Source organism: Caretta caretta, chromosome 15, assembly GCF_965140235.1.
Source record: "Caretta caretta isolate rCarCar2 chromosome 15, rCarCar1.hap1, whole genome shotgun sequence".
In the NCBI taxonomy this organism is placed as follows: domain Eukaryota; kingdom Metazoa; phylum Chordata; order Testudines; family Cheloniidae; genus Caretta; species Caretta caretta.
Genome location: NC_134220.1, coordinates 16,628,686 through 16,643,914, shown reverse-complemented (window position 1 = coordinate 16,643,914; position 15,229 = coordinate 16,628,686). Strand labels below are relative to the sequence as shown.

General features: G+C 45.2%; 1 protein-coding gene across 6 annotated transcripts in view; it reads left to right on the top strand.

The window, feature by feature from the left end:
- Positions 1–15,229, top strand: part of GNB1L (G protein subunit beta 1 like) — a 56,810-nt gene that overhangs the window by 38,887 nt on the left and 2,694 nt on the right. For 3 of the 6 annotated variants that reach the window (XM_048822089.2, XM_048822086.2, XM_048822090.2), the window contains 2 exons: positions 6,213–6,311; positions 10,477–10,692. In XM_048822089.2, the coding sequence (XP_048678046.2) occupies positions 6,213–6,311; positions 10,477–10,692 (315 nt within the window). Of the gene's footprint in view, positions 1–6,212; positions 6,312–10,476; positions 10,693–13,007; positions 13,083–14,464; positions 14,520–15,229 lie in introns of all 6 variants that reach the window. The other 3 variants (XR_012665069.1, XM_048822092.2, XM_048822088.2) reach the window with 3 other exon arrangements.

Below are 15,229 nucleotides of genomic sequence, written 5' to 3'. Positions count from 1 at the left end.
GGGAAAGGAGAGGGCTGGGGGCGAGCCACAACCTGTGTCGAACACCTCAATATCCCCCTCAGGAAGTTGGGCCCCAGCTCAAGTCGAGCAGTGCAACCCATCCCTCACTTCACCTGTGACTCCAGGTAGCAGTGCAGGCCCCAGCCAGCTTCAGGTGCCGTCAACGTCCGAAGCCCTTCAAGCAGCTCAGGAGATCCTGATGCTCCCAGTGCCACCCACGCCGGCTCCAGCAATACCCCAGTCTCGGAGAAAACCTGCGCTTGAACCTCTCCGTGTGCCCCAGCCTCAGTGGCACCGTTCCCCATCAGGAGAGGTGTCCTGCCATCACTCGCCCACCCGAAACTGTCATGCCTCAGGACTAGAGAGGCAAGCTCAGTGGAGCTCTCTTCGGTCACCGCACTGGGGACACCAATCGAGGGACTCGAGGTGTACCTCTCTGGTAGATTGGCGCAGACCCTCTGAGGCATGAGTAACCCAGCAAGAATGTCCAGGCCGGCCCTGACTCTCTCCAAGGGCCTGGTACTGATCACAGGACCAACTGAGGATTAGAGATCACAGATCGCTGGGCCATCATTGCCTGTCTCCTAGCAGTAGGTCGCCCTATTTGGGAAGATCCTCCTGACAACCGGCCCATATTAGCTCCCAGTCCTGTTGGACGTCCCGGTACCGGTCGAGTAGCGTGACGTGTGGAATGCCATGTCTCAGACGCAGATCCGCTGAGCGCCACCGGTCCCGAGATCCCGACCAAGACACCCGTATCGCTCGGACAGGTCAGCTTTGGGATGCAGAGACCAGCACCAGTTGGACAAGAGCCACCGCTCCACTCGATCCTGGTCGCCCAGTACTGACTGCTCCGTTTATACCTCTGGCATGGAGCAAGGCTCCCTGACTGCGGGACAAGCCCAGGTACCTGAGGTGCTGCCTACATCATCAGCACCAAAACCTGTCCCATGGTACCTGTGGAACCCTTAGGGGTTCACCCAGGCCTCCCGGTTGGTGTCGGGAGCCTCAGAGAGGCCAGCGGCCTCAGTATCCCATCCCCCTCTGGTGCTCGAGGCTTCAGTGGATAAGATCCCACAGGTCTAGGAGGACCCAGGGGAGCAATCTGCTGGACCATCAATGGAAGTAGAGGTACCTGCGGCACCGGCAATCACAGGGCCCCCTCACCCAGTTCCTCAAGATAACACCAAAGTGCACGAGGAACTTTTGAAAAGGGTCACGTTCAATCTGGGGCTTCTGGCAGGGGAACTGGAAGAGCCCTCTGACTTCTTGTTTGATCTCTCTGCTCCTGCCAGGGTGGCTCTACCCCTTCATGAAGGGGTTTCCAAAATCACTAATACCCTGTGGCAGACCCCCTCTTCCCTGGCCCCGTCTCTAAAAGGGCCAAACACAAGTACTTTGTGCCAACCAAGGGGCACTTATATTCCCACCCTGCCCCCAATTCCCTCGTGGTAGAAGCTGTTAACCACAAGGAGAGGCAGGGACAACCCGGGACCACCCCCAAAAATAAAGATTCGAGGAGGCTGGATCTCTTTGAGCGTAAGATTTATTCATCTTCCACCCTTCGGCTGAGGGTGGCAAACCACCAAGCCCTCCTTGGCTGATATGACATTAATATTTGGCAAGCCATGGTCAAGTTCAAAGGGTCACTCCCTGAGGCTTCCAAGAAGGAGTTCCGAGCAATCCTCAATGAGGGCACGACTGTGGCCAGGGCGGCCCTCCAGGCAGCATGGCTTCCACTGTCTCCATGCGATGAGCCTCCTGGCTGCTCCTCTCTGGGTTGTTCTCTGAGACTCAGCAGTCAATGGAGGATCTGCCCTTTGACAGCCGGGCCCTATTTGAGGAGCAAATGGACAGCAAGTTTCCTGGCCTCAAGGACTCCCACACCACTCTAAAGCCCTGGGTCTCTACGTCCCAGCCCCAGCGTGTATGAGGTTCAAATTGCAATAGCCTCAAGGCCAGGGGAGCCAGCCTCGGCAGGACCAGCCCCACAAATGTGCCAAGTGCTACAAGTGCAATCCGGGCCACCCACCTCCATCCTCTGCCCCGTCGGGCTCGACCTGTGCCAACCAAGGGGCTAAACAGTCATTTAGAGGGTGCGTCCAAGAGCGACCTACCAGACTATTCCTCGGATCCATCTGTCCCAGTGTTTGCCAACCACCTTTCCCCTTTCCTCCCTGCTTGGACCGCTATAACCTTGGACCAGTGGGTCCTCAGCATGGTGGAGCAGGGTTGTACCCTACTGTTTGTTTCTACCCCCCTTCCCACTCACCTTTCCCATCCCTCTTCAGGGACCCCTCTCATGAGAGTCTCCTCATGCAGGAGGTAAAGGGGTTGCTACAGGTGGGTGCGGTGGAGGAAGTTCCTCTGAGTACAGGCACAAGGGGTTTTATTCCCAGTACTTTTTAATCCCAAAGGTCAAGGGCGGTCTATGGCCCATCCTGGACCTGCGAGACCTCAACAAGTACCTAAAGTTAAAGTTCTGCATGTTTCCCTGGCTTCTATTATCCCCTCCCTGGATCCGGGAGGCGGGTATTCCACCCTTGACTTGGAGGACACATACTTCCACATAGCGATCTTTCAAGGGCACAGACTCTTCCTCCAGTTTACAACAGGGCCCCACCACTACCAGTTTGCAGTCCTCCCGTTAGGCCTGGCAACAGCACCGAGAGTGTTTACCAAGTACATGTCAGTGGTAGCAGCTTACCTCGTGCACCGACGTATCCAGATCTACCTGTACCTCAACGACTGGCTCATCAAGGGCAGCTCCAAGTCTCAAGTCCGAAGGGATGTTGTGGTGCTTCAAGCCAAGTGCCGCTCTCTGGGCCTACTGGTGAACAACAAAAAGTCGACGTGCGTGCCGGTGCAGAGGATAGAATTCATCGGTGCGGTCCTCGACTCTACCTGCGCCAGAGCGTTCCTGCCACTAGAAAGGTTCCACGCGTTGACGAACCTCATCACAGAAGTCTCCGCATTCCCTTTGACCTCAGCCAGGGTCTGTCTGCGCCTGCTGGGTCACATGGCAGCGTGCACTTAGCTGGTCCATCATGCCAGGCTCCAGATGCGGCCCCTGCAACAATGGCTGGGAACGGTCTATTCCCAGTCCTGGGACCCCCTGGAAAAGATCATTATGATTCCCCAGGTTCGCTGCAACGGTGGACCGACCGCAGGACAGTCCTGGAGGGGGTTGTGTTCGACAACGCCCCTCACTCCATCGAGTTGGTGTTGTACACTTCTGACCTCGGCTGTGGGGCACATCTCGGCAACCTACAGACACAGGGGATGTGATCCCTGGAGGAGGCGCGGTTACAAATAAACGTCAAAGAGCTCCGAGCAGTCTGGCTGGCATGCGGAGTCTTCCTGCCCCACCTATCAGGCATGAGTCCTGACTGACAACACAGCCTCGATGTTCTACATCAGCAGGCAAGGGGGAGCGCGCTCGTCGGTCTCTGTCAGGAGGTGCTCTGTCTATGGGACTTCTGTATCAGCCACGAAATCCACCTGGTGTCAGGAATATGCTGACAGACCAGCTCATCAGGGACTTCTCCTCTCACCATGAGTGGTTGCTCTATCCAAAGGTAGTCTGCATGATCTTCCAAAGGTGGGGAACTCCCTGTGGACCTGTTCACTACTAGACAACAGGAAATGGCACCGGTTCTGCTCTCGGCAAGGTCTGTGCAAGGGCTCCCTCTCCAATGCCTTCCTCCTGTCATGGTCAGGAAACCTGATGTATGCATTGCCGCCGATTCCACTCATTGGCAGCGTCCTGGCAAAGATCAAGCAAGACAAAGCGCAGGGTGTCACGGTTGACCCGGCATGGCCTCGCCAACACTGGTTTGGCATGCTCATGATCTTGTCAGCAGCCCACCCTGGCCCCTGCCCAACTGCCAGAACCTGCTGTCACAGGACCACGGTTGGCTCCCACACCTCAACCTCCACCTCTCGACCTGGATGTTGTATGGCTGAACCCGGAGGAACGGACCTGTTTGGAAGGAGTCCAGCAGGTCTTCCTAGAGAATAGGAAGCCCTCAACCAGACTGACTTATGTGGCCAAGTGGATAAGGCTTTCCTGCTGGGCATCCGAGTGTGGCATCTCTCCCTCGCATTCTTCCATACAGGCTGTCCTGGACTACCTGCTCCATTTGAGGAACAGGGCCTGGCACACTCTTCTATTAGAGTGCATCTCGTGGCCATCTCCATTTTTCACATGTCAATCCAAGGACAGATGGTGTTTTCCCATGACATGATGGTCAGATTCTTGAAAGGGCTCAAGAGACTCTTCCTGCAGGTGTGGGCTCCTGTCCCACAGTGGGATCTTAACTTGGTCCTCTCTAGGCTCACTGTCCCGCCCTTTGAGCCGCTGGGTTCCTGCTGTTTTTCCCACCTGTCATGGAAGGTTGTGTTCCTGGTGGTGGTGGTGATGTCGGCGAGACGGGTCTCTGAAATTAAAGTCTTGACCTCAGAACTGCTGTACACCATCTTCTACAAAGACAAGATTCAGCTGCAGCCCCACCCAGCCTTCCTACCAAAGATGGTATCCACCTTCCATATGAACCAGGACATCTTCCTCCTGGTGTTCTGTCCCAAACCACACAAGACCAGTGAAGAGAGGCGTCTTCACATGCTGAACATCCAAAGGGCCCTGGATTTTTATTTAGAACGTACCAAGCCTTTCCATAAATCATCTCAGCTCTTCATCGCTACAGCAGATAGGATGAAGGGCCTTCCGGTGTCCTCGCAGAGGATTTCTATTTGGATCACCTCATGCATAAGGACCTGTTGAGACCTGGCAGGGGTTCCGCCACCACCGATTGTCAGAGTTCACTCGACGAGAACATAGGCGTCTTTGGCTTCTTTCCTGGTGCACACCCCTATCCAGGACATCTGTAGAGCCGCAACGTGGTCCTCTGTCCACACGTTCACGGCGCATTATGCCATCACTCAGCAGGCCAGAGATGACATTGGGTTCGGCAGAGTAGTGTTCTAATTGACACGTCCATGAACTCCTACCCACCTCCAGGGGTACTGCTTTGGAGTCACATAATATGAAATGGACATGAGCAAGCACTCGAAGAAAAGACAGTTACCTTTTCTGTAACTGGGGTTCTTTGAGATGTGTTGCTCATGTCCATTCCATGCAGGTGCCACTCCAGAGGGTGCCAGAGCTGGTCCCCTATGAATATGCTAAGGGAAAAACTTCCAGCACAGGTGCGTGTGATGAGCACACACACCTAATATGGAATGGACGTAAGCAACAGATCTCGAAGTACACCACTTACAGAAAAGGTAACTGGCTTTTCCTATTGCCCCAACATGCATCCCAGGCCATATTGCACAGCTAGACTCCCCAAATTTTACAGCACTGCCTTTCCCACAGCACTGCAGCGGAACTGCACTAGTTCCATTGCAGATAGCATCTTCTGTACCCATGCAGGAAGGGCTAAGATTTGCCCCATAATGACCTTGCCACACTAGGAAAAGTCAGACCCCTAATTCACTACCATCATTGCGAGCAATGGTGGATGCTGTTGTGTAGACAAAGGACAAATATTTAACGCAGTGGTGTTCGACCCTATTCAAAATAGGGTCAAGCTATACGGTCATAAAAGTTCCTGTGTCCTGTCAGTGCTACGGCTTGCACCGGTGGAGAATTATGGATCTGAATTTTGCCAGTGGAGACTCAGCCAGAGGAAAAAACTATGTGAAATCAGTATGATGATGTACCCCGATACATGACCATCATGTAGCCATAATGTAAGGGATGAGGATGAGATAATACAAGCACCCACTAGTGAATGTAACAGACACGTTTAACAACAGAAATATAGGAAGAGGAAACAAGGGGAGAAAAGGGAAGATTTTTAAAAATAAAATCAGCCTGCATTAACATCCAGTTGTATTGGAGATGATTGCAAAATAGGGAGGAAATAGCAGAAAGTGGAAGAGGAAGTTCTGTTATGTCCCAACAACTTTGTTTCATTCTCTTATAAAACAATGTGTCTGTCTAGATAATGATTCTACAGCTATCAGGCTTCCAAAAGCAACTTAGGTCCTGCTTAGATTTAAGACTCCTTCCCAAATTCCCCCTAGAGAGTGTATTTTAAAAAATCAAAGAGCTTACACCCAGCCTTAATCACTTTATAAGGGTCATGTTTGTACAGCAAAATTGTGACCTGGCTCCTGACCAAATAAACTTGCTTCCCTAATGTCAGGTTCAGGTTTTGGAGCTGCCATCCAAGACGTCAGTCTGTACCTTGAAGCCAGAGGCGGATGCCAAACCAGGCATGGCCATGTGTCTGAAGCTATGGCAGGTAAGGTAACCAGGCCTGCCAATTCTGAAATGTTTTCCCTGTGCTTCATTTTATATGGAGCACATAAATCATTCTTCACTCAGGTTTTGATTTATTGTCAAACAATCAAGTAATAAAGGGAGCGGGGAGGGGGAGGCAGATACTTGTGAACATCCCTAGTGAAACTTTCTGAGTTAGCCAAGCCTTAATGGAAGGTATGTGACTTGCAAATGCTTACTGGAGGCTTTGCAACCTTAGAATAGAAGCAAGATTTTTGCCTCAATCAAGAAGAAAATGAGCGTAGTAGATGCCAGGCTTTTGATATGGTCTCTCATTATAAAAAAGGGTGATGAGAAGTGATTTGGGTGTTTAAAAAATAGATAGGTTGCACGTATCCAGTAAGAAAATAGGTTATTGAACATTTTTTATTCTAGACATGGCATATGGACAAAGTGTTTATGCCTTGTATTTACGTTGGATGAAAAATAGAAATAAAACAATTATTTTTAAAAGTCTTTGTAATTATAAGGTAGGTATCGTACCCCAGCTGAGGAAAAGAAAGTTTAAGTGATTTGCCCCAAGTCTCACAATGTAGTGGCGGCTGCAGTGGGAATAGAAATCCTGATTCACAGTTCCCTACTCTAACCACTTAGACCACATTCCCTCCCAGTGTTTGTTAGTGCTACATCGCTGGAAATTATTTACAAATTATCAAATGCTTGCAACCAGATCCTACCATTGCTCCACACTCAAAATTCCCATTGACTTGCATGGAAGAAGACGCCTTATGAAGCAGATGTGGGAATGGGGCTTTAGTGAGCTAGGGCCCCATCCTTCTTCCCTTGAAATCAAAAAGGAGTTTTGCTACGGACTTCAGCCAAATGAATATGGGCCCGTAGATCTAACCCTAAGGATTCATGTACAATCAGAAATAAATTAAAATGGTACTACTGCATTTTTATTAAGCCAAGTAAGATTTAAAAGGTCTAATAAATGCTCAGCTCAGCGTTTGAGAGAGTGTAGGTTTAATTCATTAATGTTTGTAGAACTATTGGAAGTCCTGGAATGGAAGGTACTCTAATTCTTATCATTATTATTTTTTATAGTGAAAATACTTCTCCTTCAGTTTCGCGCTTTCATTAGAAGCATCCTGATGGGTTATCTCATTGTGAACCTCTACAGTAAAACCATAGACTAAATGAACACCATTCCATGTGTCCTATCCTCCTGCATGCTAGTTCAAAAATGTTCTGTGAATCAGTGAAATAATACTCCTACTGGGAACAGCTTTACTTAGACACTGAGCTGTAGAGTGGGAGGAAATTGAGGCTTAGGTTAGACTTGTGGTTTAAGAGACATTGGCTTCTCCCTAAGCAATTAAAGAGCAGGCATCAGCATATTTTGCCATGTCGAGGGCAGAATAAAAATTAAGATATCATTTTACTAAATCTCTATTTATAAATATTGATCCATGATTGAGACCAGTATTTTTTCCCTCACAAAGGAGCATATTCATAAATGCAAATGATACACAGTGATTGTCTGTTGCGCTTCCCACCTTCCAGACATTACTAATTGGGTGTGGTAGGATTTGCAAGAGTGAGGATGTCCTCCCTTAAATTTGTTTTTTGCACTCCTTGGGAAAGGCACCATCTTGCATAATGGGACAAACAAAAAAAATTGAACAAGAATAATACATGTAGAAACTGGAAATGCAGAGTTATTGCTTTATATAAACTATAGCAATTATTCCTGCCGAGTTGACAGCGGATCACCTTTTCTTCCTTCCTTGACAATTATCCAAATGCAAAAACAACAAAATGTTCTGCTTAAGAGGAGAAATATAACTTACTTATTTAAAAAAAAGTTTCCCCTAAAACCAGAAGATGAAAGCTGAAGATTTTTTCTTTAATGAGGCCCATTACTGAAGCAAATAGGTTATTGTGATTTATTGCTTTGTAAGTAAGGGATCAAACCTAGAAATCCAGCTGATTTCAATAACTATATAATAACTTTGCACATATACAAGCATGTGTACTTGTTCAAATATGAAACTTCATGTAATTTGTATTACCCTGTACAAACATTCTCCTCTTCATGCAAAACTTTATTTATTTTTAAATGAGACCAGTTTTGGCTATAGTCAGTTCATAGTGGTTATTTTCACTCAGAAAACCAAAAAGTTGGAGCCAAATTTTCCTCAAATGCTCAGCACCCAGCAGTTCCTAGTATTCTCAGTGGGAACTGCAGGGTGATGAGCACCTGTAAATATTTGCCCATTAAATTATGAAAAAGACAAAAGGACCTGACAAGCTGGCCCATAGATATCTTGCTTTATTGACTAGCAAAAGTTATCTACATCTTGGAGATAATTGCTCTTGAAGAGTCATGTGCTGGTGGTCATTCATTGTATGAGCTGCTCATAGAGGACAGTTCCAACCAGAGAACGAGCCAAGCCTGGCCTTTGCAGAAGAAAGAGGACTCTGTCATTTAAAGGATGTGGCATCCACAGGATCCCAGCCTTCATTTGGAACCAAGGTCAGCTAAGGAGATCACACACACATGTCTGGGCACTGCCCCTTCATAAGATAGGTGCAGGGGATTTTGCTTTGTTTTCTTGTTTTTGCAGGCCACTTTCAGTCCAGTTCTGTGGTTTTGCCAGCCCTGATATTTACTTCAGGATTCCTTCCCACACTGAGCGCTTCCTTAAATTGAAAGAACATATATCTTGGGGCTATGAAGAAAGGATCAGGGCTCTAACTGCTAGCATTCATGAAAGGCCACTTTCTTTCCCTTTGCTTATCAAGGAGAGCTCTTATTAGCAGGACCACCCATTATTTGTTAGTTTAGCTACTCCTAAAATGAATGGTTTAATAACTAGTGTGAGAGTAGTCTGGAAAATTAAGAGAGACGGTGAAGATTTGGCCAGTACAGATTTGTGTCCTGCTAGTGAGTCTCTGGTGATTCGAGAGAGAGCCCATATAGTGACACAGAACAGTAGGTGATAATTCATTCTCTGGAAACTTCTTAGAATTTTATTTTAAAATCAAACACCAAACACAGTAGGCACATAGGATCAACAGAGAGGTGTTTGAAAATAATAAAATAAGCTAGCATAGGCATTACTGGGACAAGACATCCCTATACATGCTGGTGTTAAACTTGGGCCTATTCTGGTAGCTTTTCTCCTATTAAAGACATAGTTGGCATTTACACATGCTTGTTTTTCAGTTGCTTTTCATTAGGGATTTGCATCCTAGCTCACATGACCAGTTACTGATTACAGGGTCATTAGCCTTTTGGCTAGTGCAATGATGAATATTTTCCTTAAGTGTGACATGTAATCCAGTAACGTTCCCTTCTTTGAGTTATTTCAGAGGCTTAAATAAATTAGGTGTCTGCCCAGGGTGCCATGCCCTTTGGCTTGTGACATCATTAATCAAAATATCTCTCAATTGGTTACAGTGGGATTCAGACCTCTGTTAACTCTTTGGTAACTAACAAAGAGGTTTTCAAATAGAGGTTTAGCTGTTGGGTCTTAAACAGTGCAATGGATTTGGAGAAATTATCTGTATGCAGGACTCATGGGTGTTTTCACCTTGGCAAAATGGAAGTGGAATCTAATTAGTGGGGTAAATGGACAAAAGTAATCCAAGAGATTATGTGAGATTGGAAAGTGGTATAAAAACCCACTTCTGTGAGAAAATGGAGCATGCATCTTGGTAAAATATTGAAAATGTAAGTTTGGCATTGTATCTTAAATTCGTAAATAACTTTCTGCGAAAAAATGAATTTGGTTCTCATAGCCTGGTTATAACTTGGTTACTATGTGTAAATATTTACTGAAGAGCCCCACTCAAGCTTATGCCATGAACTATCTCACTATGAGATTCTGACATTTTGAGGGTCATGATGTTTGAATCAAGTGGTAAAGAGGAAAATTATTTAGATTTTCAGGGAGGGAAGTAATTATGTGCTACAATGATGGACACTTCAGACATGATTTAACAGTAATTGTTCTGAATTAACATGTACGGAGCACCAGAGGTTACCTTTAGTGGCAGCCTTCTGGAGCTCTCTGCTCTAATGCTGTTCACTTCAACATGAGGTTTTTTTCATTACTTTTCTGGGTGCTTGGGCTAAAGCCTGTCTGGGGGATATAAAACTTTTTGTTGTTTCTGAACAGCCTGACTTTGGTTCATGTCCTTTTCTTCTGGCTGGCTACGAGGATGGATCAGTGATTCTGTGGAATTTATCAGGGGGGAAAATATTAAGCCGACTTGCTTGCCACCAGGAGCCAGTGATGAGCCTTGACTTTGACTCTGAAAAGACGAAGGGGGTCTCGGGCTCATCTGAGGAGGTGCTTACCGTCTGGAGCCTCGATGAACAGCAGAACTTAAAGGTCAGAATCATCAGCCCCTCTGTGTCATTTGTCCCGCTTTGCACTAACAGTTTGATAGACTAAAAAAATATTTAGTCATGAAGAGGAGTTGTTGCAGATCTCTAACTAATTAATCACAGACTGGTTAGAATGCAGGAGAAGGCTGTCCATGCTGTTAGGCTATCGTTGAAGAAAGGTAGGGATTTTTTTTTTTAAACCTTTCATGTTTCTGGTTTTACCAAAGCTGTGTTTAAGCAACCGACACATAGGTCTCCCATTCTGCAAGTCGCTATTTTTATACATTTCTTTATCATTACATTATTGTCCAATACTCAGAGCACTTAATAAATGAAATTATTGTAAATCGAAAATTGTTTTCATAAGGATTTTGCTTGGGTGCCTAGAGTTTTCCCTTTACCTTAGGAAAGAGAAACATTTTAAGACAGTTATAAATAAAAGATTAAGGCTAGAATAAGTGATTTACTTGCCCAGCTAATATTGAAAATCAATGGGATTTAAGCACTTTTGAAAATTCCATCCTAAATGTGAAAAAAAGTTACTAATGTCAGTTTAGATACTGGAACACTCCGCTTGCGTAGGATGGCTCCTTCACTAAGATATGGCCTAAGAAACCAGTTGAGCCTAATGATGGTGAATGGCATTGACCATGGCTTAATCTGGACATCATGAGTAAAAGTTGTTTCAGTGCCAAGGGATTGAGTGGTGGAAATTCTAGGATCTGGTATTCTAGTACAGAAGTAGCCAGATGATTGTGGATAAAATTTATGAAAGTGTAAATGGGCCCACAAGGCGTTCTGAGTATCTCTTCACAACATATGAGTGGAAGGGTCATAGAGAGGGGCCTTTGCAACTCCTGTGTGAAGCAGAGGGGTGCTCTGCACTAATTCCAAATAGACCTGTCTGCAGGGATCCTTTGGTGTAGGGGCCACTGGATCTACATTTGTACTGCCTCCAGGAGGAGGAGCAGCTGCTGTACAAGCTCCTACGTTTCCTGCAGCCAGGGCCGGCTCCAAGCACCAGCGTTCCAAGTGGGGGCTTGGGGCGGCAGTGTTTCCGCGGTGGCGGCAATTCGGCAGCAGCCCCTCAGTCCCGCCGGCCGCGACAGGAGTTTGGCGGCAGTCCCTCTGTTCCACCGGCCGCAGAAACACTACCCGCGTCTTCTCCCTTTTGCTGTCCGCGGCGGCAGGTTTTTTTGACTGCTTGGGGCTGCAAAAACTGCAGAGCTGGCCCTGCCTGCAGCTTTGTGTGCTCACACTGTAGAGGGAGAAGTGAATTTCATCCTCGGAGGAGTAATTTGTTTTTATTCAATATAGCTATCTTACACTGCATTTTCCTATTGACATTAGTCTGTGATAAATCAAGTAGGAAAGAAAGGGATGTTTCCATCACAGTATCCTCTCAGTTATGTGTTATGAATTAACCTTAATGGGAGACTACAGGTGTGATTTGAGGGGTGAATAAACTCTGAAGTTGTTCACCTGATGGTATTTCAGGTTTGGGGTTTTTTTAATGGGTTGTAGCTCCAAACTTATATTCCCAATAGATACACAGTTGGTTATTGCAGCTTTAACTGACAGTAGTTTTCCTTGGATGAAGTGCTATTTAAGTGCAAAGTATTAAGCCATAAATAACATTTTTCACTTCATGCATAGTGTGAATCCACTAATAAAATAAATAAAATGTGTCTCCCACACGACTGCTAGAAATAGTCAAGGACACAGATTAAGTTTTTTTCCACTGTTGCATTAATAACACGAACCAGATGGGGATTTTTCCTGACATTCCAGGTACCTGAGGTAATGGTAGTATTTGGAAAGCCACTCAGTGGCACGCTATTTTTACTCTAAAAAGTTTTAATAACTAAACTTGGTGCATAGCTATCTGCCTTTGGAGAAATGATGATGCAATGATGGCACTGCTCTGCTGTTTTATGTGGCAGTGTTCCAGTGTGTCAGTGAAAAGACGATGAAGCTAACTAACTACGAGGCTTATCCCGAGGAGGGAAGCTGGCATATTGTCTGGTACCAGTAAGTTGCTGAAGTCATCAGTATTAGTGAATGGCTGGGCTGGTTATGAGGCTTCTGATTTGGAGGAGATAGTATAATTAAGGGATAATGTTTGTGGCAGAGGAATACAGAAGGCAATAAACAGCTCTTGCGGGTGATTAATCAGCAAAGCAGAGCTGTGGCATTCAATAATTGCAAAAGCTCTTTACTGCTCATAAAGTCCACCTTGTTCTAGTTATATAATGAAAAGGAAGATTCAACAAACCACAATGTAAATCATCAGAAAATTTGTTTTTCTTGTCTCTTTAGGCTTTAAAAGCTCAACGTTCCTGCTGCCTTCTTGGCTAGAACAAGGGCACGGCTTGAGGGAATACGTGTTTACAGGTGGATTATTTTAAAAAAAAAAAAGTCTCTCCTGAGTGAAAAGGGAGTGGCAGGTCAAAGACTCTGGCCATAGTTAGGATATGTGACTAGCCTTGGCCATGATTGGCTGAAAGCATAGAATCCAGATCTCCTTTGGTTCGATTCTTTCCTTTCTGGATCATGAAATGGTTTTCTACTTTGGAAATTTTTCTGATGTGTTTTTTGGTTATATTCATTATCCATGAGCTTTTAAGGCGGCTCACTCAAATCCCCTGACCACAGCGTCAGGTTACTAATTCCCTGAGTGTTTGTCCAGGAGTTTTATCCTGGCTCTCCTCTTGTTCTGGTGGGTCTCTAGCAGATACTGTTACTTCCTTACCATTCCTTAACCAAAGAACATTACCATTACAGTCTTCATTGTCAGCTTGTAACTTGCTGTTGACATGTAATTCCAATTATCTTCTCTGGACAGATCTCGTCCATCTCTATTGACAGTACTACTGCAGTTCTCAGAAGTAGGCTTTGGTTAGGCCCAGGTTCACAACCTCTGTTACTTAAGCCAGGTCTCCAACACAGACTGCTGCTGGTATAGCTGTGTTGGTCAGGCGTGTGAGAAGGTGTGATCCCTGACTGACAGAAGTGGCAGCGAAAGCCTCTTGTGTAGACACGGTTATACCAGCAAAATGATACTTTTCCTGGCAGTGTTTATTTCTCTCAGGGAGCTGAAATAAGCAATACCAGCGGAAATGCAGCTTTGCAAGTATAAAGTGCAGCCATGCTAGAAGTGCTTTGCTGGTATAGTATAAAAGAGGTTCTAGTGTAGATCTGGCCTTAAGCCTTGTCTGTACTAGAAAGGGTTTGAAGCTATAGCTATAGCGGTATAGATATACTGACAAAGGATCACTGTGGAAAGACGCTTATACCAGCAAAAGAGCTTATGTCAATTCCCTGAACTAAAAAACTATGCTAGCAAAAAGAAAAGGAGGACTTGTGGCACCTTAGAGACTAACCAATTTATTTGAGCATGAGCTTTCGTGAGCTACAGCTCACTTCATCGGATGCTGTAGCTCACGAAAGCTTATGCTCAAATAAATTGGTTAGTCTCTAAGGTGCTACAAGTCCTCCTTTTCTTTTTGCAAATACAGACTAACACAGCTGCTACTCTGAAGCCTGTCATTATGCTAGCAAAAGATCTTTTTGCCAGCACAACTGCATCTACACTAGGGCTTTTGCTGGCAAAACCACGTTAATAAGTGGTGAGGTTTTTTCAAACTGCTACTCAACATAGATATGCTGCCAAAACTTAAGCATAGACCAAGCCTCAGTAACACTTCCAATTTTGCTTTCTTGCCTCCGGTATTCCTTCCATTTGGGTCTACTACCCTTATTCTTTTCTGTTTCAGGACATCTCCATCTCCTGTCTTATTTTGTGTGGTGGATGCAGAAAGTACATGCCAGGTTTTGAACCATTCTCTTAATCATTCTCTTAAGGAATTTGCATTAATATATATAATTTAGGTATTGGAGCGCTGCTTAAAAAAATAAACAACAAACTAGTGCTTGGATAATTATGAGAGTTTAAAAATACTGAAACTTGTTTTGGATTTGATCGTGCAAGGTGCTGGGGTGTCATCAGCTTGATTGTGTATATACTTTCATAATTTAAATAAGGGATTGATCTAGATTTTAACTACATTAGTAGACTTGTTAGGGAACTAATATGATTTTTAATTGACCTCATTCTGTATATAATGTACCAATGATGTATCATGGAATGCTTTTTGCAGAGGAAAAGTATACACATTGAAGAGCACTTCAGTACAACTTTCCCCTTAGGAAAATAACTACCACCCACAAATTTATGTAAACTATAAATTGAATTATGTTCTCTATGTGTTTTATTTTGTTTTTTACAAGAGAGTTACTTCCCGAAGAGTGTGTTCTCCCTTCAGTTTATGGAGGAATTTATGTGTTCTCCCCTAGTATAAATGGGAGTTCTTTGTGTGTATGTGTGTGTATATATATACATAAAAATTAGAGCACACTGTGTGGTCAGAGTATACCCCCGAAGTCTTTTCCTCTTTTCAGTGTACGTGCTGAAATGTACTAGCTTTCTTATATATTGACACTGCCTAAATAATGATAGTATCTGCACTAAGTGATAATAC